This window comes from Hyla sarda, chromosome 12 (assembly GCF_029499605.1).
Source record: "Hyla sarda isolate aHylSar1 chromosome 12, aHylSar1.hap1, whole genome shotgun sequence".
NCBI classification, from domain to species: Eukaryota; Metazoa; Chordata; class Amphibia; order Anura; family Hylidae; genus Hyla; species Hyla sarda.
Genome location: NC_079200.1, coordinates 70,536,703 through 70,563,787, shown reverse-complemented (window position 1 = coordinate 70,563,787; position 27,085 = coordinate 70,536,703). Strand labels below are relative to the sequence as shown.

Here is a 27,085-nt window from a genome sequence, read left to right as displayed (position 1 = left end):
TTTTTTAATTTTAATTTTAATTTTTTTTTTTCTCCCACTGCCCCATTCAGACTCCACCCTCTACCTCTTTTCCTACTCCTCCTTGCCATCTCCGTTAATATGTCAGTTAAAATAGCTTCCCTGAATGTTCAGGGCTTTAATGTCCCTGAGAAAAGAGCTAAGATCCTTTACTCCATGCATAAACAACGTGCCTCCATCCTATGTTTACAGGAGACCCATCTCTTGCGCGATCACGCAGCCGAGGAAGTGCGGAGGTCCTCCCTAAGAGCCAGAATATCATGTTTCATAGGTAAAAAGGACAACAGAGCTTGCAGTTCTGGATGAGATTGCAATATGCGGGCCGCATCAGTGCAGGAGGCATTAAGGACCACAGTCTCTACAGGCGGGGGTCGCGTGGCAGGGGGTCTGAGGTTGACGTGGAGGGCCCCGCATAACAGTGTCCACAACATGCTCCTCCACCGGGGCCCGCAGGGGCTCCCCCCTGAGGAAGACCAGGAGTGGCTCGGAGAAGCAGGGGGGTTCTCCACAGGAATAGCTGGGGGCTGTGGCACCTGTGAGGGAGGCGAGGGGGCCATCTCTGTGGAGTACAGGAGAGGGACCCCTGATAAGGCGGGCTGGATGCCATGGCCGTGGGGGCTACCCCCAGTGGAGGGGGAATCCCGTTGGAATCCTGGGGCAGAGTCACACAGGGATCACCTTTGAGAGAGGAAGGAGGCTCCGCTGCCCAAACTGTGTCCGGCCGGGGGCTTGATTGGGGGGTCACAGGAATGTACGGCCGTGGCTGGAGCGGGGTGTGTAAAGCACCCAGGCCTACTGAGGTGCGCGTCCCCAGCTGCAAGGAGGACGCGCAAGGCGAAGAGACGGCCGGGAATGAAATGCAGAAGTCCGAGACCGGTAAGTCTATTAGCGGGGGAGGAGAGGTGCCCCACTCCACCTCTCCACACCCACCGGCACTCTCCTGTGGCTGTGTCTCGTGGCCCGCTCCGGGAGATGAAGATGGCGCCCGGGTCACAGCGCTGTGCACGTCCCGCTTCTCCGAGCTGCGAACAGCATGGGGCAGGGCTTCACGCTGCAGTGAAGGAGCAGGAGATGGCGGCGGCCCGGGGGGACCCGCTCTTCGGACTCCAGCAGGCCGACCAGCGGGGTGAAGAAGTTAGTAATAGGCTTAGGGGGTGCCCGTGGGCTTACTGCCCCCGGGTCCCCTGCTCTTCGCCCTCCATCCCATGGAACAGGCTAATAAGTCCTCCTAATGTTGGGTGTCCACAGAGCTCCCTCAGAACACATCTACACTGCGTGCATAGCTAGACACGCCCCCCTGGTTGAAATTATTTCATTTACTAGGACAAGTGGATTTTCTTGAGGGACAAGTAGATTGTGTTCCGCTTTAGTCCCTTGGACAAGTAGTTTTTTTTTTTTTATTTCTACACCCCTGAGGAGACACGGCAGTTTTCCCCAACCTGTGGCTCACCAGCTGTTGCAACTCCCATCATATCGATTGTTTTAAGAAGGCTGGCGAACACTGACATACTAGAAATTAGTGCTGGGCGGTATGACCAAAAATGTATATCATGGTATTTTTCTAAATTATGGAAGTTTCATGGTATTTAACGGTATTTCGGGGAGGGGGTCCTCAGTATAATGCCAGGTGGTCGGGGGTCATCACCATGGTACCTGGGGTCACGGTCAGGCCGCCCGGTAACTCTCCTCCATGTCTCCGCAGTTCTGCTCGATTTTCCCATGCCTGCCCGGAAGTCACGTGCCCACCGGGAGTTGTAGTCCCCTCCCAGCTCCTCACAGTCAGTTCAGTGCGGCTCGGACTACACTTCCCAGAGACGCTGTGCATCCAAACATTTCTCTATGCCATCACACATTGGAGTTGATTGCTATGGAAACAATATTGTGGTATGTGAAAAATTCATATCGTAAAGATATGTATGAACCGGTATACTGCCCAGCACTACTAGGAATTAATGTTTAAGGGTGCGTTCACACTGAGTAATTCAAGAGGAATTTACTCGAGTAATTCCTCTTGAATTCTCCTCTCAAAATTAATGCACATCTCCTCTGCCCATTGAATTCAATGTTTTTTCCGCTGTCCTGTTCACACTGCGGAAATTCTGCTAGCAGAATTCCGACACTGAATTCCTTTCCGCTTGAAGAACATGTTCATTCTTCAAGCAGAATCCGCGAGCAGAATCCAATAGAAGTCCATGGTAAAAAAAAAAAACATTCTGCCCGACATCGTATTCAAGCGGAATTCAGAAAAGTAGATTAAATAGCCTCCTCCTTCATTCATCTTCATTTCCGCATGGAAATTCCGCTTGATGGATAAAATGACAGAAGGCAACAATTTCCCGACCGTAATTATTCCTTATGAATTCCTCAGTGTGAACGCACCCCAAGGGTGGGTTCAAACCACGATTTTTCTATACAGTTCTTGGATACGGTTTAAAAAAATAAAAAAAACGTATTCTAAAAAACGGACCTAACCGTACTCAACCTTATGCCTTAAAAATCAACCATATACGTAAAACAGTACAAGGTTACAAATTAGTAGTCCGGTTACATACGGTTGTATATGGTTTTTATATTGAAAAATAGTTGTCTTCTTTAAAATTTCAATAAAGTTTCAGTTGTTCTATTGAAATTTCAAGGGAAGTAGGAGGGGTTTGCAAACTAGGTAAAAAAACGTATAGACAAACCCGGACAGAACGGCAATAACATACAGTGAAAAATTGTTGATTTCTTTAAAATTTCAATAAAGGTTCAGTTGTTCTATTGAAATTTCAAGGGAAGTAGGAGGGGTTTGCAAACTAGGTTAAAAACCGTATAGACAAACCCGGACAGAACCGCAATAACATACGGTTCTCATAGAGTCCTATGTTAAAATAACCGTATACGGTTAAAATGCCGTTTTTGAACAGGACCAAAAACCGTGGTAGGCTCGGAAAAAAGTTTTAAAAACGTATGGTTTGAAAACCTGATACAACTGTATGAATTATGGCAAATACGGTTTTGAATGGAAAGTCTATGGCCACGGTTTTCTGTACGGTTGCATACTTGCATACGAGAAAATCGTGGAGTGAACCCACCCTAAGACAATTTTTCCCGGGCATGCTGGGAGTTGTGGTTCCGCAACAGCTGGAGGTACCCTGGTTGGGAAGCAGTGCAATGTGTGGTTGTGAATTTACGATATTCACGCCAAGTGGCATTCTGGTGCATGTTATCTGAACAGGCTGCACATGTTGGGGGTTATGGCGCTATAAATTCGCCTCCATACTTCGTAAATCCTGTAACGTCCCACACTATGAAGTGAATATAAGCATCATAGATGACTCTATAGAGGATTATGTGACCCCTGTTTTATTATGAAGACCCTGTACAGTGAACCCAGCCCCCCCCCCCCCCCCCAAACCCCATAATCATTACCCCCAGGGCTCAGCCCAATGCTTATACAACCCCCTAATCCTCCAATTTGGGCAACACCTGGGCGCCATTTTTACAGATTTCCATTGATTCTAAAGAATTTATTCGACAGATTCAACAACAACAAAAAAATAATGTATATTTATATCAATTTCCTGCCGAGCTTCAATTCCCTGACGCCGTGCGCATGCGCAAATCCTCCGACAAACATCTCCAGGCGCCATCTTTCGACTGGCGAGATTTGTATGGTTTTATTTTTGCTTAGTCAGGTGAGGTGGACTCGGTAAGCGCGACGACGCAGACTCTTTTTTTTCCTCTCCGGTTTCCCGTTAACCCCCCTTCGCCCTAGGCTCATATCCGTCGATTTAGTCCTTTCCACCTCCCGTTTTTAGTCACCGGACCGCGCTTGAGTTTCCACTCACAAGATGGAAGCCGGAATTACCCGCCCATCTCTGGGGCCGCCATCAAGTGTGTTATTTCCGCTTCCGGTCAGCCTCGCTGTGGTCCCTGCGGCTGGCGGCCGTGTGTCTCCGCCATATTGTCTGTGTGATCCCGGCGGGAGCGGCGGCCGCGGGGAGCGGGAACAGCAGGTGCGGGGCGCACAGCAGGGCCCGGTGTGTAGGCAGGGACGGGGTACAGGGGCTGTAATCGGGTTAGAAGCCCTCCGCTGGGCCTGGCGTTACCTAGACGCCCGCCATTGCCGGGTGTGAAGAGGAGAAGAAGGAGGAGGGGGCGGGGTATCCTTTCCGGGGAGATCCAGGGTAACGTGAGGTGGCTCCGGCCTAGGTCAGGACGGTGCCGGGGCCCTGTTCGTATATAGGGAGGGGTAATTATTAGTGGGTGAGGGGGGTGGTTTTTGGGGTCACTCCGGGTGTGGTGATGGGACCAGCAGGCCTAACAGTATGTGTAGGGATGGGAATGTGCAGATATGAGGCCTATTATATAGAATGTATTATGGTGTGTATATTGTTATAGGAGGGGGACTAACTTCTCAAAATTATTTGTAACATGTTAATAATAGGCAGTGTTTCCCCAACCAGTGTGCCTCCTGCTGTTGCAAAACTACAACTTCCAGCATGAGGAAGGCTGTCTGGGCATGCTGGGAGTTGTAGTTTTGCAACAGCAGGAGGCACACTGGTTGGGGAAACACTGCTATAGTGGAAAGATGTTACACATGTATTGTCTGGCTTATTTATTATTCTTACACATAATTCATACTAGCGGCTCATTGTTGGCAGCATCCTGCGTTGTGATGGTGACCGTCACAGGGCTCCTTACGTTACCGTAAAGAATCTGGACACTTAAAAAAAAAAAAAAAATTTTGCGTACAATGAGTACAAGATTATAATTTGTAGGAATCCGTAATCCGGTTGCACGTTAACGCAGCGCATTTTGCTTGCGGTCACGTAGAGCAAAACAGTCGCTCAAGCCTGGGCTCACACCTGCATCAGAGGTTCGGTCTAAAACCACCGGATATATAAGTAACTATAAGTAAACCTGACAGTCCCCATGGGTACAGGCATGAAAGTGATCAAGTTGCGCCATACTTATTTTTTAATTCAAATTTGTTCCAGTGACAGGGCACCGGACATGACAGGTGTGAGCCCGGCCATGGATACCTGTTCCATTGTATTCCAGTGTGTTGCACCTTCGTGCGATCTTCGTCTGGACTGCGCAGTAGCACCATGACCTTTATGACAACGGGGGGTTAATATATTATGCGTCTTCCAGCTATAAATCAGTAGTATTTGTACACAACCATGTAGAACAGGGTGCTTCCAGCTGTTGAAAAACTACAACTCCCAGGATGCCTGGACAACCGAAGGCTAATCTGCAAAAACTACAGCTCCCAGCATGCCTGGTCAGTCAAAGGCTAAACTGCAAAATTACATTACAGCATGCTGGGAGTTGTAGTGTTGCAGCAGCTGGAGGCACACCGGTTGGAAAACTCTGATGTAGACCTCCAGAAGCTATTAAACAGTATGATCATGTGACAAAACTAATGCTGGTTGTACATGTTGGATAATATTCACATGATGGCTGATGGGTCGGGGCCTGAGGATTTTGACGTGATCTAAACCTCCATCAGCGGTGTCTAGAAGCAGCTTCCTCGCCATTAAAATATATGCATGCTCAGCTGAGTCGAGTGTGCATGAGACTTGGGAGAAAGAGTTGTCAGAGACTGATCGGTAGTTTATCACAGCTTTAGTCCATGGTGATGTGACGGAATGTCCTGCAGAAGCAATTTGGTGACAGGGTCATGTGATGTTTCTATGGACTCTGGTATGTAAATATATGGTTGCAGTTGGATTTAACCCTTAACATCCTTAAGTCTTGTTCATTAGTTCATATATTTAGAGGCAAGCATTTTTTTTTTAGAATTTTCAACCATCTGATGGATTTCTCATGATCAATAGTTTATTCAGATGAATTGTCAGTGGTCAAAACTAAGATTTTGTTTGTTACAATCTGCGTAGAAGTGAGTTATCCTTCGTTTTGAGTCATTTTGCAGGCTTAAAGGGATATTCCTATCTTAGAGGTTTATGGCATATGCACAAACTTTGACCCAGCACTTTGTCATATTAAATGGCATCTATACGTGAGGCCTCTAATAGTAACCACTCCTTATACAGCAGTGTTCCTCAGCCTTTGACTCTCCAGCTGTTGTGGAAGTACGACCCTGAGCATGGCAGGATATGCTGAGTTCTAGTTGTACACCAGCTGGCAAGCCACAGGTTAAAAAGCAATGATATAGAAGATGGGTCCAAGCAGTGTTGTTGAAACCACTTATAACCATAGTTACACTGCAGCTTTGGCTGTGCATTGCAGCTTACCGTAACCGTGGTTGCTTTGCCATGTGCCACAACCTGACGATTGCCAAAAGTCCAAACTTGCTAGATTTCTGGTGAGGTGACTGTAGCCATGAAGTAGGGGCAACATGGTTGTCTTAGCATGACCACACACATTTTCTATGGCCCACATGATGTGACCCTGTGATCTCGTGGCTGTAACATGCCATCTAGCCATAACCTTAAAAGGGTTATCCCAAGTATGGGGATAACTAGCTGATCGTTGGGAGCCCGACTGCTAGAGGAGCCTCGCTCTTCCTAGGAATGGAGGTCAGTTGTCTCCGGAGTGAATAAAGTGACAATACTCATGCATCTCTAGGGCTTCCTAGCATTGTAGAGTTTGGCAACCCATTTAGAGAAGGAGTGAAGCTGCTGATCGGCTAGTTAGGGTGCATGCACACCACGTTTTTGCTATACAGTTCCCGTATACGGTTTCAAGTTAAAAACCGTATGCATTGACTTAACACTGTAAAACGTATGTCAAACGCATCATCCAGTTTAGTCCATTTTGCGTCTTTTATACGGTTGTGTCTGTTTTTCTTACCCGCACCCAAAACCGTAGTCTACCATGATTTTTTGGTCCGGCTGAAAAACTGTATTAAACCGTGTGGTTTTTAAAAAAAATATATATATATATATATATATATTTTTTTAACATGGGAGTCAATGGGAACCATACAGAACTGTGTGTGCATACATTTCCTTCCGGTTTTCACCATACGATTTTTGACTTTGCACAGTTTTTTGCTTGGAATTTCAATCAAACAAGTGAAACTTTATTCAAAATGGATTGAAAAGTTAAAAACGTATACGTTTTTTTCTTACAAAACTGATGCAACCGGACATTATTTTTCAAACTGTACTGTTTTCAACCATAGACGGGTTAAAATTTGTACACACGTTTTGGTAGTTTAGTCCGGTTTTGAGGAATCTGTTTTTCATCAAAAACCTGATACGGGAACTGTATTGCAAAAACGTGGTGTGCATGCACCCTTATCCAGTGGGTCTTCTCCCCTCTTTTTTTTTTTATGTTGAAAACTAAACCTTTTTTTATTTATTCATTTCTGACATTATACTGAGATACTGCCCTGGTTCCCAGAGGAACATGGAAATCCAGGGTAATCACCTGTGAATCATGGTACAGGTTGTGCAAAAAATAATGGATTCTTTAGGGAGTCTGTAGGATACCTTCAGGAAAATCTAATTGGAATTTGCATAAAAACATGTAAATTGCTATTTTTTTTTCAGTCTTCCTTGGACCATATATATGTAAAATTGAATTTCATCACCATGTGGTCAAGGGAAAAAAAAACTTTGTAATGTAACTTGAAGGTTTTTCTTGTAGACTGGGGGAGGGGGGTTCCTCTTTCTGAAGATGGCTGTACTCATTATATAGAAGTAGATTGATGGTTGAACATCTGGAGGATGTGTGGCATGCCCACACGTTTTAGTACATATTGGCCCTCATTTACTTAGAAAATCGGGTTGTAAGTCTGTTGCTTTCTTACCCGACTGCTTTTTTCCCCCTGGTATTTATGTTGCATCCTTTTTGTCGCACTGGGTTTTGTTGGTTTTGGTTTCCAACTCCTCTGAGTTGTCGGGGGAAAAAATCCACAACAATTCAACAAATTTGGGTTGGAAACCTTTATAAATACGTGGGAAAGCTCAGAAATGTCGGGTTACGCCCCTTTTTCGGGTTTGGGAGAATCCACATCGGGTCTGTCGGGGAAAAAATGTTGCATCGTGTCGCAGACTGGTGCACGATGTCTGCGACATGTCGCAGACAAAGATGCGCCAAAAAACCTGACAAAACAAGTCGGGTTTAGAATAGTAAATGAGGGCCATTGTTGATCAGACTGACCATACATGATCAATAACACCTGGCGAACGATCCCTCGTAGGACACCTGCATCCTAGATAGAGGTTGGTGGCTGTCAGATGAAATTTTTATTGGATCATGGGGATCTGTCCATATGTTGGCTCAAGTTCACCTGAAAAATTGGTCGTTTTGATCTACTTTAGAGTGTTAGTGTTTTAGTTGTACACTCTTTAGTATAGCTGATCAGCAGGGGGAGATCCACTGGGGCCCTTATTCTAGAGCAATGATTTTGTGGCTTTCCTGTTGCAAAACTACAACCCGCTGCTGAGGCATGCTGAGGGTTGTAGTTTGGTACAGGGAATTGCTGCTTTGGAGATTAGTGTCACAGGGTAACCATAAGATGCACAGTCAGCGCCCGAGCTCTGCCACTAAAGCCGTGTGGTGGCTAATTGTAGCACTGATCTTATTATGCTAATGTATCTTGTATTGTACTCTTTGCTGCTGTATACGTGATCTCAGCGCCTGCCTCGTGTACTCTGCAGCATGGACATGTAAGGGCAAACCAACACACAACATTGACATTATAACTTCTATATAAAGTATATCCTGAGTTCAGGATATGCCGCTCTCTGGTAGCTGATGATCAGAAGCCCGTCTGGGTCACTTTACATGAGCTGTCTTGGTTGTAAAGTTAATATACTTTTATTACAACAGTAAAATTATAACTCAATGTTTCCCAACCAGGGTGACTTCAACTGTGGCAAAACTACAAATCCTAGCATGCCCAGACAGCCTTATAACAGTATTTATTTTTAAGTCCCGCACAGAAACGGTATACGTATAGCTTTGCAAAAAAATGAACATACCCATGGGTATACTGAATGCAGAGGGAAAAGTAGAGAATGTAGTACACATATAATTTTTGGGGAGTACAGAAATCGGATCAGGTCTTCACATCAAAAAGGCTCTATAAATTGGCCACTCACCTTCAGTTCATAGAACGCATATGGCCGCTATCAGTCCAGGGGAATTAGAATAAAGGAACTGCTCGTAGGCCCAAGGTTTGCAGCTCAAGGGAATCCCAAACCTGAGGTAGACCAGTGAGAAAATGCAAGGAAATAAAAATAAAAAAAAGTTTTGTTTTTTTTCCTTCTTCAAGAGGCGCTGCTGTTCTAAGAAATTACTAATTACGCATTTTGGGGTTAGTTCCCTAGTACCAATCTGAAGAGGACTTGCACCCAGAAACAAGTAAATGGGAATTTCCTGTACCTGGGAATAAAGTCCTCTTCTTTAGATTGGTGCCAGGGAACTCTCCCGGAAATGCATACTGTAATTGGTGATTTTCATATCATCATCACATCAGCACCACAATGAGATTGCCGTGCTGATGTGATGATTCAAGAAAACCGAATTATCGATAAGTCATAATTTCCCCTTTCCTGTACCTATGAATAAACATCTGCTCAGCATACATATGATGGTTCATGGTACTGACGTTTCATTTCGGCAGGCCAGATTGTCTGTACCTTGACAGGAAGTTTCCTTTTTTGGGCCTATTTTTTTAACGCTGCCCCACCCAGTCGGTATGTATATTTTTCCCTTGAAGAGAAAACAGAAGAAACTCTCATTACTGGGCAAACAGTAGCGATGTGCGGACTGATTCGGTTTACCTGGAAGGCCAGCATGATAGCTACAGGAAGGGAAAGCTGGCATGTATAGTTGTATATGGGCATTTATTGGCAGCTTGTCCAGAAGTACCAATCCTCCTACCAACTAGGGTATGTCAGGCAGCAATGCGTACACGGAGGATGATGGGCTGGCCATCTTGTTGCTGGGGTTGTTTGTCTGTATTGCCATTACAGCGGATGAAGTTGCTTTGCAAGTCAGGCATTCTGTGATAAATTCTGCTTGTTTGATGCCCTAAAAGTAGAACATACGCTATTTATAGTGTTGTATGTGCTAAGATGTGAAGACGTTTGTCATGGAGAATAACCATCCTGTCACTGCTCTTATTCCAGTCAAGGAAATATGCTCTTTGGTTTTTTGTTTACCCATAACCGTAAAAGGATTGTCTGACAAAAGAAACAACCTGTATATGGTGTCAAAAAGTATAATAAAGCAACTTGCTAATGTTATTAGTGTGCTGACCTGTCTGCCTCTCAAATTATCAGAAAGTATTGTGCTCTCTCCTGTCTGCTGAGGACCAGACCATTGATGTGAAGAGGGCCAGCTTTTATTACTGCTCTTAAACTTTTAAGGAGGCAGGAAGCCTTTCTCAGTCAAAGGCGTTTCCACCAGAACAGGCTCACTGTCTTATCTGAGAAGCTATGTTCACATGATCGGAAAATGTGTGGAATGTCAAGTGAGGACATTCCGCACATTTGACTGACCGGAGGGTGTTAGGACCGCTCGGACGATGCATTTCCTTGTGGATGCTGGAATCTGAATTTCTATCCTAAGGGGAGGGGGGGGGGGAAACTACACACTATGATAAATGCACACCCAGGCACCAGAACAATATTCAAAGCAATAACAAACGTTTTATTGAGTCAACACATACAAAAGCAGACCTTTTAAAATCAATTAAAATATCCCATAATGAGAGACCACAGATATCGAGGGGGAAAGACGCTCTCCCTGAATTTCCTCGCCAGAAACATCTGCCCTGGAAAGTCTGCTGTGTGAACAGTGCAGCAGAATCCCATTGAAATCAGTGCTTCCTGCTGCCTTGTAATCTTATGAGCAGTTATATGAGCTCCCCCTCTTCACTTGAATGGTCTTCTTTTGAACAAGCAGGATAGGAGAGGGAGCAGGGATACTGTTTTTAGAGTGGTGCAGGATGTCACAGGTACAAGCCTTACAGCTCGACTGATATGGAAGATCTGTGCACTATGGTTAATAACATTAGTTGCTTTATTTTATTTGACACCATACCCTCACTTCCTGTATTTGGACTCCTCGCAGGTAATAGCTGCAGACAGCATTTTTTTGCACCCAAAAATATTTACATTTCTTAACCAATGTAAATTATAAATGGTGTTATCTACATTATATCAAAAGTTTTTGCTAACGGCAGGTACACTTTAAAAGGAGGAGATGCCCAACATCTGTCGTCAGGAGAGTTCACATAATCTTAGTGTTTAATACATTCATAGGAACTTTCCTGTGCTTGTGGGCCGGGAATTCATACAATCTCACCTAAAGCACTTGGATTGTCCTTAGTAGTTTAATAGTCCACACTGTAAGGCATTGTGCTTAGATACTTGGACCTCACATCAATTTGTGATGAGCTTCTGCTTTCTTCCACAACCAGCACCTAGCTTTTGCTACTCCAATGAATAGGACTAGGCTGCAATGCCAAGTTTGTCCATAGACCAGAGTGGCGCTGTTCCTGAGTGAAAGTTTACCACCTGTGAGAAATGAGATTCCTTGTTCTCTTCACAATGATCATGCGCCTTTAAAGGGGAACTCCGATGGAAACAAGTAAAAAAACAAATGTTTTCAAATCAATTGGTGCCATAAAGTTAACAGATTTGTAAATTACTTCTATTTAAAATAAAAACTTAATCTTTCCAGTAGTTATTAGCTGCTATATAAAATAGAGAAATTTGTGAACTTCTTTTGTCTGACCACAGTGCTCTCTGCTGACACCTCTGTCCGTGTCAGGAACTGTCCAGAGTATGAGCAAATCCCCATAGAAAACCTCCTGCTCTGGACAGTTCCTGACATGGACATAGGTGTCAGCAGAGAGCACTGTAGTCAGACTGGAAAGAACTTCACACATTTCTCTGTAGTATACAGAAGCAGATAAGTACTAGAAGGGTTAAGATTTTTAAATAGTAGTGATTTACAAATCTGTTTAACTTTCTTTCACCAGTTGATTTGAAAACATTTTTTTCCCACCGGAGTTCCCCTTTTAAATGGGTTGTTCAGGATTTGCCTTTGCCCCTGTGTTGGATATGGCATTGCCGCTCAGCTTGGTGGATCTGAATGGGGCTGAGATGCAGGGCCGCAAGTGATCTGTGGGCAGGTGTTAATGGCGGTTTTCTTTAAAAAAAAAAACATGTTTCCTGATCCCGGACATCCCTTTTAACATTTATCTTGGTGACCTCCGATCTGAAGTTAATACCACCGCCTTAGGGATGAATGTGAGAGTAATGCGTAGTTTCTGGTGCTATTTCCAAATATGGCTCCGTTACATGTCTATAGGTTTAATGTGGAGGTGAAATTTAATCTGTGTATACAGCACAGGAGGAACAGATATTGAGAATAGCTGCATATGATAGACAAAGGCGGCTTGAATGACACTGTACCCTCAGGTAACATGCTCTCCCACATATCCAATCTTTATGACCTGCTTATACCTACAAGATAGACATCCAGCATCTTGTAGCATTGCGTATTGGGCAGAAGTGAGGTTTTGTTTTTGTAAGATATATATTGTAGTAACTCTATACATACGTGAGCACAGCATATACAGTACCCACCCTGCATATTTTGTAATATTCCACAAGGTATTTCCAGGTTTAGTATCTGCCAGTGAGTTGGCAGTGAGGGTTAGGAGATGCAGCGGGTGTGTCTACCGGAAGACGGGGGCATGGCTTTCATTAGGTTTTACGGCACACGCCTGTAAAGTATAATTACACCGTCTGCCGTTCTCGCTGGAGAAGGTTGGCACCATTGAGTCAGTGTTTTTTCACCACAATTCTTTCCTTGTTTAAATTTTTCCTAGTGTCATGAAGTACATGGATTTTTGGTTGTTTTCTCTGTTAGGCTGGGTTCACACTACGTTTTCTCCCATACGGGAGCGCATACGGCAGGGGGGAGCTAAAACCTCGCGCTCCCGTATACCTTTCTATGCGCTCCCGTATGTCATTCATTTCAATGAGCCGACCGGAGTGAAACGTTCGGTCGGCTCATTTTTGCGCCCTATGCGCTTTTACAACAGGACCTAAAACCGTGGTTGACCACAGTTTTAGGTCCGGTTGTAAAAGCGCATACGGCGCAAAAATGAGCCGACCGGACCGAACGTTTCACTCCGGTCGGCTCATTGAAATGAATGACATACGGGAGCGCAAGGTTTTAGCTCCCCCCCTGCCGTATGCGCTCCCGTATGGGAGAAAACGTAGTGTGAACCCACCCTTACAAGTCATGTGACTGAGTTCTGCATTTTTAAAAAAGTATAAACACCCAGAAAAATGCTGCAAATAGAGGTGCATGACACCAGCCTTAGGCTGGTTTTTGCATTATGTGCATGCCCCTCCATAGAAACCAGTGATGACCACCAGTACATATTGTACAAGATATATTTCTCCATTTGGTTAATGGTTTTAAAGGGGTACTCCAGGGAAATAAACTTATCAGACACTTATCCTCTACACACAAGGTTGGAGATAAATGTCTGATCTACTGTACAGACCTCCATTTACTTATCCGTCATCAGAACTCTCCTACTCCCACTTTCCTGGATGTGAGAAAGTGATGGTCTGTCCACTCAGCCAGTCACTGGCCATTAGTGATGTCCCGCCCGTGATTGGCTATGCAGGCCCTCGTCCAGAAAGACTGAGGGCTGGTGCGCACATAGGATTGGTAAGTAGCTGGGGGCCCGTACAGGAGATCATGAGGGGGTTAATTTTAGATGAGTGTCACGGTTGCATGTTGCACCACTACCGCCTTGATAAGCATCACAAAACATCATCACCGTGCCATATTGTGTTCATGTAGGCCTTGCCTACCTAAATCTGCTGTCTTCCTTATATTTCCTACCCTCGGCGGAGCTAATGTATGGATTTGAACACTTAATAGCTGAGCGTTTTGCATATGCATTATGCAGACCCTGTTTTTCTTTATTGGAGTTTTCCATTAAGCCTCCATTTGCATTGTGGGAGCAGATTGTTACCTGACTTCAGGCCAGCCATGAATTTAATTGCATATAGTTCTGGCCGTGCTCCCAGCTAAGACTTTTGTATCCAAATCTTTAGTAGTTTTCCTATAGCTGCAGATGTATTGGTTACCCAATCACTCGGCTGTAGGACTATATTTTTTATTGGTGCTGTGAAGTATTCTCTTATGCTATATGGTGATGGAGCCCGTCTATTCTGGCCTTGTCTGTACATTCATGTCAGCGTAGTCTGAGCACGGCATTGATCTGTTTTGCACTGCAGGTCCTTTAGCTCTCTGGTTACTGTTTAATTGAAGACCGGCAGGGTGAGGCAATCGGTGGCATGGTACCTGTGAACCAAGGAGGGGAGCACTTAATTCCAACAATACAGGGCAGAGGAGTTTCAGGACATAACTAAGTGGTTTGGCATGTTTGCTTAGTGAATGGTGATGTAAGCTGAAATGTTGTCACGGTGACTTTTTATAAAAGAAAAGATTTTGTGGGGCTATAGGGATATGGTTCTATTGGCAATTCTTGGTTGGGGGATAAGTGTTTTGAGCATCGCCATGTGAATCTATTGGCTCTTATCTCTTCTCAGTGAAGCTCTACAATGGCTTTTTCCTCAGCAAAATCAGCTGAATATCCATGACAGAAATGCCACAGAGATTACTTGTGCAATGCGACTTTTGCCTTGTATTTGGGTACAGATTTTGTCCCTATTACACGTGTGTGTGGAAAATGTGTTGTGCAAAGGGCATCCTGTGCACCATTTCAAATAATTCAATGTGTTGTAGAAGCTGAATGAACACACATATTAGCACAGAATACATGGGACCTTAAAGTATTCGCGTGTTTTGTTTTTTTCCCACCATTTCTACCACATAAAAATGTGCACTGCAATTCAAGGAGGGCAGCTGTGTGTATTCCTATTGAAAGCAATAGGGTACTCGTCGCATGTCTTTTGGCACATACCCGCTCAAAATTGCTCAAAAAATGCTATGTGAACTGAGCCTAAGTAAAGCACTGTAGAAATATCCCAGGTATGCTCAGTCTGATAGACAGGACCAATGCTTCTGTAGTCTATGGGGCTCAGTACTGTATAACATTAGTTATGGTTAGGAATGGGGTTTTTTAAGCTTTTACTAGCAGTGCAAATATTGTGCTTTGGGTGTTTAGTCTTATCTGTTTTTCTCTTGTCTTTGTAGTGAGACTCCTCCGTCATCTACTCACATTGGGCCTGTAAAATCACTGTCCATCTCTGGCCGCCAAGCAGACTGCCATGTCGGGACCTGTGCCAAGCCGGGCCCGTGTCTACACGGATGTGAACACACACAGACCCCGGGAGTATTGGGATTACGAGTCTCATGTAGTAGAATGGGGGTATGTATATTACCAGAGGTACCAGAATGCAATAAGACTTCACATTTTATGGCCTGTTAATGATGGCCGATAGGAAAGCCAAAACTGCAAGAACATTGATCTGTATACTGTCTTCATTCCTTATTGTTGGGCTTAAAGAGGCACTGTCGTTATGACAAACTTTTTTAAATATTTTGTAGCTCTATGAAGATGTTTTTTTTAAATATACATTTATTTAAAAAAATTTTGTTTTACAAAAAACTTAATGGAAATAGCTGCCACTAGGGGTCATCTATCTTTATGCAGACAGGGGTCATCTGGGGTGTCATCTCTTTATGCAAACAGACTACCGTATATGCCGACCCGAGTATAAGCCGAGACCCCTAATTTCAACCCAAAATCCCAGGAAAAGTTATTGACTCGAGTATAAGCCTAGGGTGGGAAATACCTCATCCCCCCCTGTCATCATCCAGACCCGTCATTAACATCCTCATCATCCCCTTGTCATCATCCCACACATCCCCCCCCTTCATCATCCCCTTGTCATCATCCCACACATCCCCTTATCATCCCACACATCCCCCCTTCATCATCCCCTTGTCATCATCCCACACATCCCCTTATCATCCCACACATCCCCCCTTCATCATCCCCTTGTCATCATCCCACACATCCCCTTATCATCCCACACATCCCCCCTTCATCATCCCCTTGTCATCATCCCACACATCCCCTTATCATCCCACACATCCCCCCTTCATCATCCCCTTGTAATCATCCCACACCCCCCCCTTCATCATCCCCACCCCCCTTCATCATCCCCACACCCCCCCCTTCATCATCCTCTTCTCATCATTCGCCCTCAGTGGTCTTCAACCTGCGGACCTCCAGAGGTTTCAAAACTACAACTCCCAGCAAGCCCGGGCAGCCATCGGCTGTCCGGGCTTGCTGGGAGTTGTAGTTTTGAAACCTCCGGAGGTCCGCAGGATGAAGACCACTGCGGCCTTCAACATGCGGACCTCCAGAGGTTTCAAAACTACAACTCCCAGCAAGCCCGGGCAGCCATCGGCTGTCCGGGCTTGCTGGGAGTTGTAGTTTTGAAACCTCCGGAGGTCCGCAGGTTGAAGACCACTGCGGCCTTCAACATCATCCAGCCCCCTCTCACCCCCTTTAGTTCTGAGTACTCACCTCCGCTCGGCGCTGGTCCGGTCCTGCAGGGCTGTCCGGTGAGGAGGTGGTCCGGTGAGGAGGTGGTCCGGGCTGCTATCTTCACCGGGGGCGCCTCTTCTCCGCGCTTCCGGCCCGGAATAGAGGCGTTGCCTTGACAATGACGCAGAAGTACGTTGGCAATGAACGCACCTCTGCGTCGTTGTCACGGCAACGTGACTATTCTGAGGCCGGGCCCGAAGCGCTTAGAAGAGGCCTCCCCGGTGAAGATAGCAGCCCGGAACCACTATCCCACCGGACCACCTCCTCTCCGGACAGCCCTGCAGGACCGGACCAGCGCCGAGCGGAGGTGAGTACTCAGAACTAAAGGGGGTGAGAGGGGGCTGGATGATGTTGAAGGCCGCAGTGGTCTTCAACCTGCGGACCTCCGGAGGTTTCAAAACTACAACTCCCAGCAAGCCCGGACAGCCGATGGCTGCCTGGGCTTGCTGGGAGATGTAGTTTTGAAACCTCTGGAAGTCCGCAGGTTGAAGACCACTGCGGGTGGGGGAGTTCACTCGAGTATAAGCCGAGGGGGGTGTTTTCAGCACGAAAAATCGTGCTGAAAAACTCGGCTTATACTCGAGTATATACGGTACTCTGTATTTTGCAGCATACTAAATACCGGCCGTAATGTTTGTTAGTATCCAGTATAGGAGATCACCACCTGTACAACTACAGCCTTGAGCTGTTCCTAAACTACAAGTTGTAGATTTGCAACATCTTTGGGTACAATCTTTGTAAAATGCTGTGTATTCTCCAGCTCTTGCAAAACTACAGATAAAGGATGTGTGGGCCTTCTGGGAGTTGTAATTTTGAAACAGCTAAAGGCAACACTGCTCTAACACAGTGCTTTACGAACGCTGCAGCTCATGCAAAGCTACAACTCCCAGCATGCTTGAACAGCCAAAGCTTTCTCTGACTCTTGAATGACAAAGAAGCTGATGAGACATTCAGGAGTCTGTGAAAGCTGAATGACAAACATAGTGACAGCTATGTTGCTTAGCATCCAGCTTTACTTGGAACAGATAGAAAATGCATACATAAAAATGACTGTGCAGTGATTTGCAGACTGCCAGGCTTCTCTCAGACTCAGAGCAGAGGAGTCGCCACAGTGAGGGAGAGAGGTGGACACGCCCCCTCCATAAGGCAAGAACACAAAGCAAGTGAGCAAGATATAAATGCTATTTGTTAGGCATAGAGATATATATTCTATCCTAGACACATAAAAATTATATGTACATGATTGAGATTAGGTACTGAGAAACATATCACTTTTTCTATTTTTTATGATTGGTACGCTTTAACCCCTTAACGACCACAGACGTAAATTTATGTCCTGGTTTGGCGGTACTTTGCTCACTAGGACATACATTTACATCCTGTGTATGACTGCAAGCATCGGGGCGGTGCTCGCGTCATACACGGCAGGTTCCGGCTGCTATCAGCAGCCAGGGACCTGCAGGTAATGGCCGACGGCCGCGATCGCGCGGATGTCTGCCATTAACCCCTCAGATGCCGTGATCAGTACAGATCACGGCATCTGTGGCAATGCACATTTTAAAATAGATGATCGGAACGCTCGCAGAGATGCCCCAGAGATCCAATCCTCTGTAATGGCGGACGGAGGTCCCCTCATCTGCCTCCGTTGAAGTTGAAAATTTAAAAAATAAATGTGAAAAATCCCCTCCCCCAATAAAAATGAAAATGGTCAGTTTTTCCCATTTTACCCCCAAAAAGCGTAAATTTTTTTTTTAATAAACATATTTGGTATTGCCGTGTGCGTAAACGTCCGAACTGTCAAAATATAATGTTAATGATCTGTAGGGTGAAGGGCATAAAGGCCAAAAATGCTGCTTTTTTTTATTCCTAAAAAAGTTCGGAGTCTTTCACTAGCTTTGAATTATCTGCGTTTGCAGTAAATAATTTTTTCCCCACCCATGTTTGACTCCTCCCAAGAGATGAGGGTTATAAGCACAGATGGTAAAATCTTTCCTGATATTAAGCAGAGTTCAGAGTCCTACTTGTGATAATGCTGTGACCCTCCCTTAAGCAGATGCAGGCAGAGCCGTACTGTGCCTGGATTAAAGGTCCTACCTCATCTGGTGTCTGGGGCTTTGATAAATGTGACTTGTCAGCAAGCTTCTAATGTAAATTATCTTAAAAATGTTTCTCTGTCACAGGAACCAGGATGACTACCAGCTGGTTAGGAAACTTGGTAGGGGCAAGTACAGTGAAGTCTTTGAAGCCATTAACATCACCAATAATGAAAAAGTTGTTGTGAAAATTCTGAAGGTGAGTTGGTCCAGTTTTTATTGCCTCTGAATGCCTCTGAATATTGTTGTTGGGACAGCTAACAGATCCTGGACATCTAGTAGCAGCTATCACCTGCAAAACATCACATAACCTTAGGACCACCTTGTTTTTCTAATCTTGGAAACACTTTTAAGCATGCATTCTATTGCTCAATTAAAGGAGTACTCCAGGATAAGAAAACATATCCCCTATCCTAAGGATAGGAGAGAAGTTTCAGATCGTGGGGGTTCTGACCTCTGGGACCCCCCCACGGTCTCCCATACGGGGCCCTGGCTCTCTGGCCAAATAGCGTGTGTCGACCACTGCACAAAGCGGTGGCTGACATGCCCCTTCAATGCAGCGCTATGGCAGAGCCGGAGATTGCTGAATGCAGCCCTCCAGCTCTCCCATAGTTGTATTAAGTGGGGTGATCAGCAAATCCCCTTCCTGCGGACTACTGGGGCCACGTACTGAAACTTATCCCCTATCCTTAAGATAGGGAATAAGTTTTCTTATCCTGGAGTACTCCTTTAACTTGGAGGACATCTGTTCTAGTGCTCTGTGGAGGTGAAAGTGGTTAGACCCCATGGAGCAGTTTATCACTGATCTGTTGGACAGGTGAAAGGTTAAAATCTTGACTTAACCCCTTTAAGGATAAAGCTTTGTAAAAAAGGGGTTGCTGGTTCAGGTTTTTGCTGTTCATCTCTTGTTTGAACATAGGGTCTGACATGTTAACGTACCAATCCTCTTTATCTAATATCTGCCAATAGTGCAGTGTTAGAAACCCCACCCATACACCCTAGTCAGCCAGTTCTACCAAACCTGATGATCTCTAACGCTAGGCTCTACAACTGTTGCAAAACTAACTTCCAGCATGTCTTGTTAGTGTGTCATGGCTTACTGGGAGTTATATTTTTGCTAATAATGGAAAGTGACAGGTTTGGGATTACTGATGCGTTTTTTTGGAGGGCTGTAGTAAATGCTGCACATCTTCATGCTGGTGGGACCTTAATGCCAAGCGGATTGTATGCTCCAATGAGCTATAATTGTTCTAGCAATTCATTTTTTTTTCTTCTTACACCTCCCATCTTCACCTTTTATATATAGCCTGTAAAGAAGAAGAAAATTAAGCGTGAAATCAAGATACTGGAGAACTTAAGAGGTGGACCCAACATCATCACACTGGCTGATATAGTGAAAGATCCTGTGGTGAGTTGCCTTTGTCTCCCTGTGGTGCTAGTATTGGCTCAGATGTTAAAGCGTTACTGTCATTAGAAACAATTTTTCTCCGTTTACTACTTCCTTAAAAACTAAGCATTTTCCTAATATCCTTCATTAAGAAATTTGATTGTTAAAGATGTGAAAAACGGGTTTAATAAAAATGGTCTGTCTTTTAATTTTGCAAACTAACCCAAAAAACTCAGCCTATTTGGTCCTTTAAAAAAAAAAATCTGAGGGGAGAGAGGTGTGATTATTTCTAGAGAGGAGTGAAGTTAGTGCCTTTAGCCTGCATAAATTAGTCCAGCGTTCAGGTGCTCCGGTGGGCTGGAAAAGGTGGATACAGTCCTAGGAATCATCCCCAGCGGCAGGACCCCCCTGTGATAAGACATCTTATACCCTATCCTTTGGATAGGGGATAAGATGTCTAGGGGCAGAGTACCTATTTCAGCATGGTCATTTTCTGACAAAACAAATTTTCTCTATCGGCTCCATTGGGGGACACAGACCGTGGGTGTATCTTGCTGTCTCTAGGTGTGACACTATGGTAATAAAAAAAGTTGGCTCCTCCCAGCAGGATATACCCACCTTCAGGCTCTGAGGTAATCAGTTTAAGCTTAGTGTCTAAGAAGGTGGACAGGTCTGGTTTGCTCCAGACCAGGTCTACTGTTTTGTTTTCCTAGTATAGGGACCTGTTAGTTTTTTATTCCTTTTTCTTTTCTGTATTCAGGTGGGGACTCGGGGACTGCGGTTCCCCGTTTCCCCATTGCGAGTAAGGGGGCACAGACATTGCGTATATGCGCCGTTAACCCCCCCCCCCCCCTCCCCAACGGCCAGCGCCTGGGTGGTATCTCAAGGGTCCGGGTCCCCTTATGTCTCTGCTCGCCTCGCTCGCACTATAGCAGCTAGGCGTGATGCAGGGACCATAAGCTGGCTGAAGGCTTCACTGAAGACTCCATATGTAAGTTCTTCTGACTGAGGTAAGTACTTTTTCTCCATAGGTACGGAGCTCGCAACCTCTGGAGACCCCCTGTTTTTCCCCCACCTTCAGTTTATGGGGCTGGTTTATACATTTATGCATTTTTTATTGGGGGAGCAGTGGCACCTAAGGGGGCATATATGTAGGGCATGTGTTTTGGGGCACTTTACTATGTTGTGTGGATGCTTGGTTCTACTACCCCAGCACCTTATATGTGGTTATCAGCCACGGCGCAGCTACGAGCCGGGCACTTCAGCGCCGGCTTACTTTCACTTCTGCCGGCGTTCAGGCCACCCGCCCTATTCCCCCGAGCGCTATGCGGACTTGACATGTCGCTCGGGACATGGAGCGGGCGCCATGACCGTTCTTCTTCGTCCATCTGTAGCTCCGCCCACTGGGCTGGAGCTCTCGGGCACGAAGGAGCATCCAATCAGCGCAGTGGGTGCGATTTTTCTATGTGAAGGGGCCGGTTACCGTGTGCCTTGCTTCTGGCACGCCCCTCCCTTCCTATTGGCTGGCCTGTTCAGTATCTGACTGCAGGGAGCGGGTTTTCTCTGCAGCTAACAGGGAACACAGTCTAGGGGAGAAAGTTCATGGGACAGGTCTCCTCTCTAGGGCTATTCTCCCTCTACGCAGAAACCTGAATTTCAGTGCCTTATATCTGTAGCACTGTGATGCTAAAATGTCTGGCTCTGCCTAGACCTCTTGCCCTGTCTGCTCCACTGCTCCCCCAGACCCTCGGGTGCTCCCTGATGGGACCCCCCCCCCACGGTCCCGCTGGGTTCAGCCACTACTCCAGCCCGGGTTTCTTCCCTGACCCGGTATATGGCTGACTTGACCCAATTCTAAATTCGGTGGCTGAGGCCTGTCTTCTCTTGCGGGACACCTGGGAGGGCCGCTTCTCTTCTCCTGGTACTTCACGCTCTCACAAGCGTGCTAGGGGTGCCTCGTCTGCATTGAGTCTTCAGATAGACGAGAGCGTTCCCCTCGCGGGCCCGCCAACCCCCCCCCCCACCATTTATCTGCGCACAAACGTCGCTCCTCCAGAGGACGTTCTCGGGTTGCCGCTCTGCCACGCCAGAGCCGCGTACCCAGCCTGGGTCACCCACTTCCAGGGCTACCTCTGCTCATTCATTCCCCTGGTGGACGAGGCTTCCGAGCCGGCATCTGACTCAGAGGACCGCTCGGACTCATTGCAACGGTGAACTCATTGGTGACAGCCATAAGAGACACCTTTCACTTAGAGGACCCAGGATCTTCGGATGTCATCCAGAAGTATCCTTTCATCTTGCTAAGCCAGCACCTCAATAGTTCAGCTCTCACGCTGACTTCGACGACATTCTGGTATCCGCAGGGAGACATCCAGACAAAAGGTTCCCGGGAATCAAGACAATTCAAGAAGGCGACTACGTTATCCTTTTGACAAGGATTTGTCGCTTAGGTGGTTTCTCCTCCCTCTGTGGATCCACCAATCTCCCAGATCTCTAAGGCGACTATACTGCCTCTGGCAGATGCCGCCGCCTTCAAGGGTTCCACGGACAAGTAGGTAGAATCTTAGCGAAGTTCGCTTCGGAAGCAACTGGCTCTTCTCTTCTTCCCATCTTTGCCTCGACATGGGTGTCCAAGGCCCTGTTGGAGCGGTGCCAAAACCCCCATCAGGATATCTCAGCGGGATTCCCCCCCCCCCCCCCCCCCCAGAGGATCTTCCTGATCTGGCTCTCCAAGCGCTAAAGTCAGCCCGTTGTTCTGCCTTTGCTGTGGGTCACCTATAGGCTCTCCGATCTCTGTGGCTTAAGGCTTGGTATGCGGATGCCGCTTCCGGAAGGCCTCTCATTGGGCTTCCCTTTAGGGGTGGCCGTCTTTTTTGACAAACTCCTTGATGAGATTATCTCCGAGGCATCCGGAGGTAAGAGTTCCTTGTTGCCTTAAAATAAGGCTCCCCCTCCTTCCCAAAGGAAGCGTTTTTCCTTTGGTTCTTTCGGACCTCTGGCCCCAGTTAAGGGTCCGGACAGGCGCTTTCGCGGGACAAGAAGGCTCCCTCGTTCCGGGCACGCCCGTCTTGGAAGTCTGACTCCAACCGGTCCAGCCGTTTTGCGCCCAAATTGGACAACCGCAAACACACTTCTGCATGTAGCAAGGCCCTCACCTGCTGTTTCTTTCGGGTGAGAGGTCGTCTCTTGATTTTCAGTCATCTGGATCCCATATATTCAGGACTCTGGGGTCAGGGACGTGGTGTCCAACGGTTACCGGATCGAATTCGGCTCCATTTCGTGGGATTGCTTCTTTTTTCGTTTCCGGGCTCCTCCCCCCCTTCTCCTCCAAAGGCGGTCGTTTCTTCCCCTTCTCTGGGTTCAGGGACTCTGGTCTCCCCTGGAGACCCTTCTTCCGATAAACATATTGGAACTGCGGGTGATTCTTCTTTTCTTCATTGCCAGTTCTGTCTTCAGTCCTGTCCTGTCCGTGTTCTGTCAGATAACGCCACATCCGCAGGACGGCTCTTGCAGCTCAGCAGCCATGGCCGAGGTGACAAAGATTCTCACTTGGACGGGGAACAAGGTTCCGGCCATCTCCGTGATTCACATTCCGGGAGTGCTCCACTGGGAAGCGGACTTTCTCAGTCGGTCCTCACCGACCCCGGCGAGTGGTCCCTTCATCCGGAGGTCTTTGTGCAGCTCTGCGACCTCTGGGGCATTCTGGAAGTGGAATTCTCCATTCTCTTCGTGTTCCGGCTCAATCGCTTGATCCCTCCGTTGATGTCAGTCCCGGGACCATCAGGATCTGCCGTGGACGCCCTAGTGGTTTCTTGGGCGGGGTTCGCCCTACCCTATTTGTTCCCTCCTCTTCCGCTCCTTCCCAGGGTGCTGAGGAAGATCAAAGCAGAGGACGTTCCCGCCATTCTGGTAGCTCCAGATTGGCCCCGAAGGTCGTGGTACGCTGACGTAGTCAGCCTCCTGGACGACACTCCCCTGCGCCTTACGCTCCGCCCGGACCTACTCGCTCAGGGTCCTCTGTGCCACCCCATTTTACAGTCGCTACATTCGACGGCGTGGCGGTTGAGACCGTGGTTCTGAGGGCCGTGGGTTCTCTTCCTAGTCATTCACACCTTGCTCAAGGCTCGTAAGCCCTCCTCCGCAAGAATTTACCACCGTTCTTGGCGGTCTTATCTTCGTTGGTGTGCGGCTCAGGGCTTCTCTCCGGTAACCTTCTCGGTTCCCGTCTTCTTTTTGCAGTTGGGTTTGGAACTGGGGTTGTCTCTCGGCTTCCTTTTAAAGGTCCGGTTTCGGCCTTGCTATTCTTTTCCAGCAGCCTCTGTCTTCTAATTCTCATGTCCGGACCTTCCTTCAAGAAGTAGCGCACGCTGTTCCTCCTTATCGGTCACCACCTCCCCCTTGGGACTTGAAATTGGTTCTGAGTACCCTCCAGGGTGCACCCTTGGAGCCCCTTAGAGAGGTGTCTCTCCACCTCCTTTCTTGGAAAGTGGCGTTTCTTGTGGCTATCACCTCCATCCGGAGGGTGTCTGAACTGGCAGCTCTTTCCTGACGTTCTCAGTTTCTGGTGATCCATCAGGACAAGGTCGTTTTTCCGGCCAGATTCTTCCTTTTTGCCCAAGTTGGTCTCTGCTTTTCATCTCAATGAGGACATGATCCTCCCGTCCTTTGGTCCTGCTCCCTCTCATCCTGAGGAGCACTTACGACACAAGCTGGATGTGGTCCGGGCTTATCCTTCAATCTCTCCATTTCGTCAGTGTGATTCCTTTTTTTTGTCCTTTATGGAAGGTCATTGCAAGGGACAACCTGCTTCCAAGGCCACCATTTCTAGGTGGATTCGGTCTGCCATTTCGGAAGCCTATCGCTGCAAGGGGAGGATTCCTCCTTTCAAGGTTGTGGCTCATTCCACTCGTTCTGTCGGGACATCCTGGGCTCTCCAGAATAGAGCCTTGGCCTTGTAGATTTGTAGGCAGCTATCTGGTCGTCTTTGCACACTTTCTCGAGGTTTTACAGAGTTTATACTTTCGCATCGGCTGATGCTACTCTGGGGCGTAAAGTGTTGCAGGCGGCAGTGGATCGGCCGTCTGCCTGATTACTTATCTGCCCAACCAAGGTACGGCTTTGGTACGTCCCACGGTCTGTGTCCCCCAATGGAGCCGATAAAAAAAATCTCCTTTTCTCTAACACTTACCGTAAAATCTCTTTCTCGAAGGATCCATTGGGGGACACAGCTCCCGCCCTTTTTGGGATTTTTCCTTTGGTTCTCTGTCCGAGGGTGTGTTCAGTTATGTTTTTTCTTCTGCTTCTCGGACAGTTTTGGGTCTTCTTGACTTGACGGTCTCCTCCTATTGCTCTAGAACTTAAATTGATTCTCTCAGAACCTGAAGGCGGGTATATCCTGCTGGGAGCCGACTTTTTTTTATTACCATAGTGTCACACCTAGAGACAGCAAGATACACCCACGGTCTGTGTCCCCCAACGGATCCTTCGAGAGAGATTTTACAGTAAGTGTTAAATCTTTTTTTTTTTTTTTTTTTTTTGAAGTGGTGAAATAAAAAAAAACATAAATTGGGTATCATTGTAATCGTATAATCCAAAGATTACGTAGAACATTTTATTTAAACTGTAAAGTGCGGTTAAAACTAAACTCCCCAAAATGTGCTAAATTTTTTTGTTTGTTTTTTTCCAATTTGGCCCCACAAATATTTATTGTGGCCTCTCTGTAGAATTTGACATACAATGAAGAACAATCAACATTATCAAGAACAATTGGCCCTGCATAAAACAAGCCCTCTTAGGAACCTGAAGTGAAAAATCTAGTTATCGATTTTAAAAGGCGATGAGGAAAAATGCAAAAATAAGAAATCGCTGCAACCTTAATGCTAACTAGGCCTTGTCATTAAAGGATTAAACATCTGTGGCACTTTGTGCTTACAAAATCTATTTATTTTTATTTTATTTTTTTTACATTTTCCATTAAAAAAAGCGAGTCTGAAAGCAGTTAATGTACAATCTGTTTTTTTTTTTTTTTATCCTCATACAGTCCAGAACGCCGGCATTGGTATTTGAACATGTCAATAACACAGATTTTAAGGTGAGCACTAAGAAATGGCATTTGCTGCCAGTTTTTCACATTAGTTTAGTTTTAAGTGTTCATTTACTAGTAACTGAATTTTTCTTGCTCTCCACAGCAGTTATATCAGACTTTAACAGATTATGACATTAGGTTCTACATGTATGAAATATTAAAGGTATGGTGTGGCCTATTTTCTTTTTCTTTACCACCTTTTGTTGCTCCTGTATGTGTTTTGGGTGTGTGCTTAGTTAGCATGAACTTTTTCTTACTGCAGGCCCTGGACTATTGCCACAGTATGGGTATAATGCACAGAGACGTCAAGCCGCATAATGTCATGATTGACCATGAGCACAGAAAGGTAGGTGGGGAATGAACACATCTGACCTACTTTAAGGATTTTGGTCTTGGCATCACAACTACATTTCATCTTTCTTTCCAGCTCCGACTAATAGATTGGGGCCTTGCAGAGTTCTATCATCCGGGGCAGGAATACAATGTGAGAGTCGCGTCCAGATACTTCAAAGGACCCGAGCTGCTTGTTGATTATCAGGTATGACAACTGTGCACTATGCCATGGTGCTATACTGGGGTGGCATGGGCTGTAAATCCTCCATCTTGATGGCTGTTTAAAATTGGCCATGCTTTTTAGATGATATCCAAACGTTTCTTTGGCGAACTTCTCTCTCTCTCGCCCCCTTTATACACGCACACTTGCATCACCTGGTTGTGCATGAACTCTAAATGGAGAAAGGGGAGAAAGCAGTTGTAAGGTGATTGGTTGCAGCTTATCTTCCTTAACCCCTTAGGGACTCAGCCCATTTTAGCAATTCTGACCACTGTCACTTTAAGCATTAATAACTCGGGGATGCTTTTACCTTTTCTGAATCAGAGTTTTTTCGTGACATATTCTACTTTAACATAGTGGTAAATTTTCGTTATTACTTGCATCCTTTCTTTGTGAAAAATCCCAAAGTTTCCTGAAAACTTTG

The 27,085-nt window shown here is 46.2% G+C and overlaps 1 protein-coding gene across 5 annotated transcripts in view; it reads left to right on the top strand.

The window, feature by feature from the left end:
- The first annotated feature begins 2,918 nt into the window (after positions 1–2,918).
- Positions 2,919–27,085, top strand: part of CSNK2A1 (casein kinase 2 alpha 1) — a 35,880-nt gene continuing 11,713 nt past the window's right edge. For 2 of the 5 annotated variants that reach the window (XM_056548212.1, XM_056548208.1), the window contains exons 1-8: positions 3,861–4,016; positions 15,181–15,355; positions 18,724–18,835; positions 19,943–20,044; positions 26,064–26,114; positions 26,212–26,271; positions 26,371–26,454; positions 26,536–26,646. In XM_056548212.1, the coding sequence (XP_056404187.1) occupies positions 15,255–15,355; positions 18,724–18,835; positions 19,943–20,044; positions 26,064–26,114; positions 26,212–26,271; positions 26,371–26,454; positions 26,536–26,646 (621 nt within the window). In that variant the 5' untranslated portion in view covers positions 3,861–4,016; positions 15,181–15,254. Of the gene's footprint in view, positions 2,939–3,860; positions 4,041–15,180; positions 15,356–18,723; positions 18,836–19,942; positions 20,045–26,063; positions 26,115–26,211; positions 26,272–26,370; positions 26,455–26,535; positions 26,647–27,085 lie in introns of those variants that run through there. The other 3 variants (XM_056548210.1, XM_056548211.1, XM_056548209.1) reach the window with 3 other exon arrangements.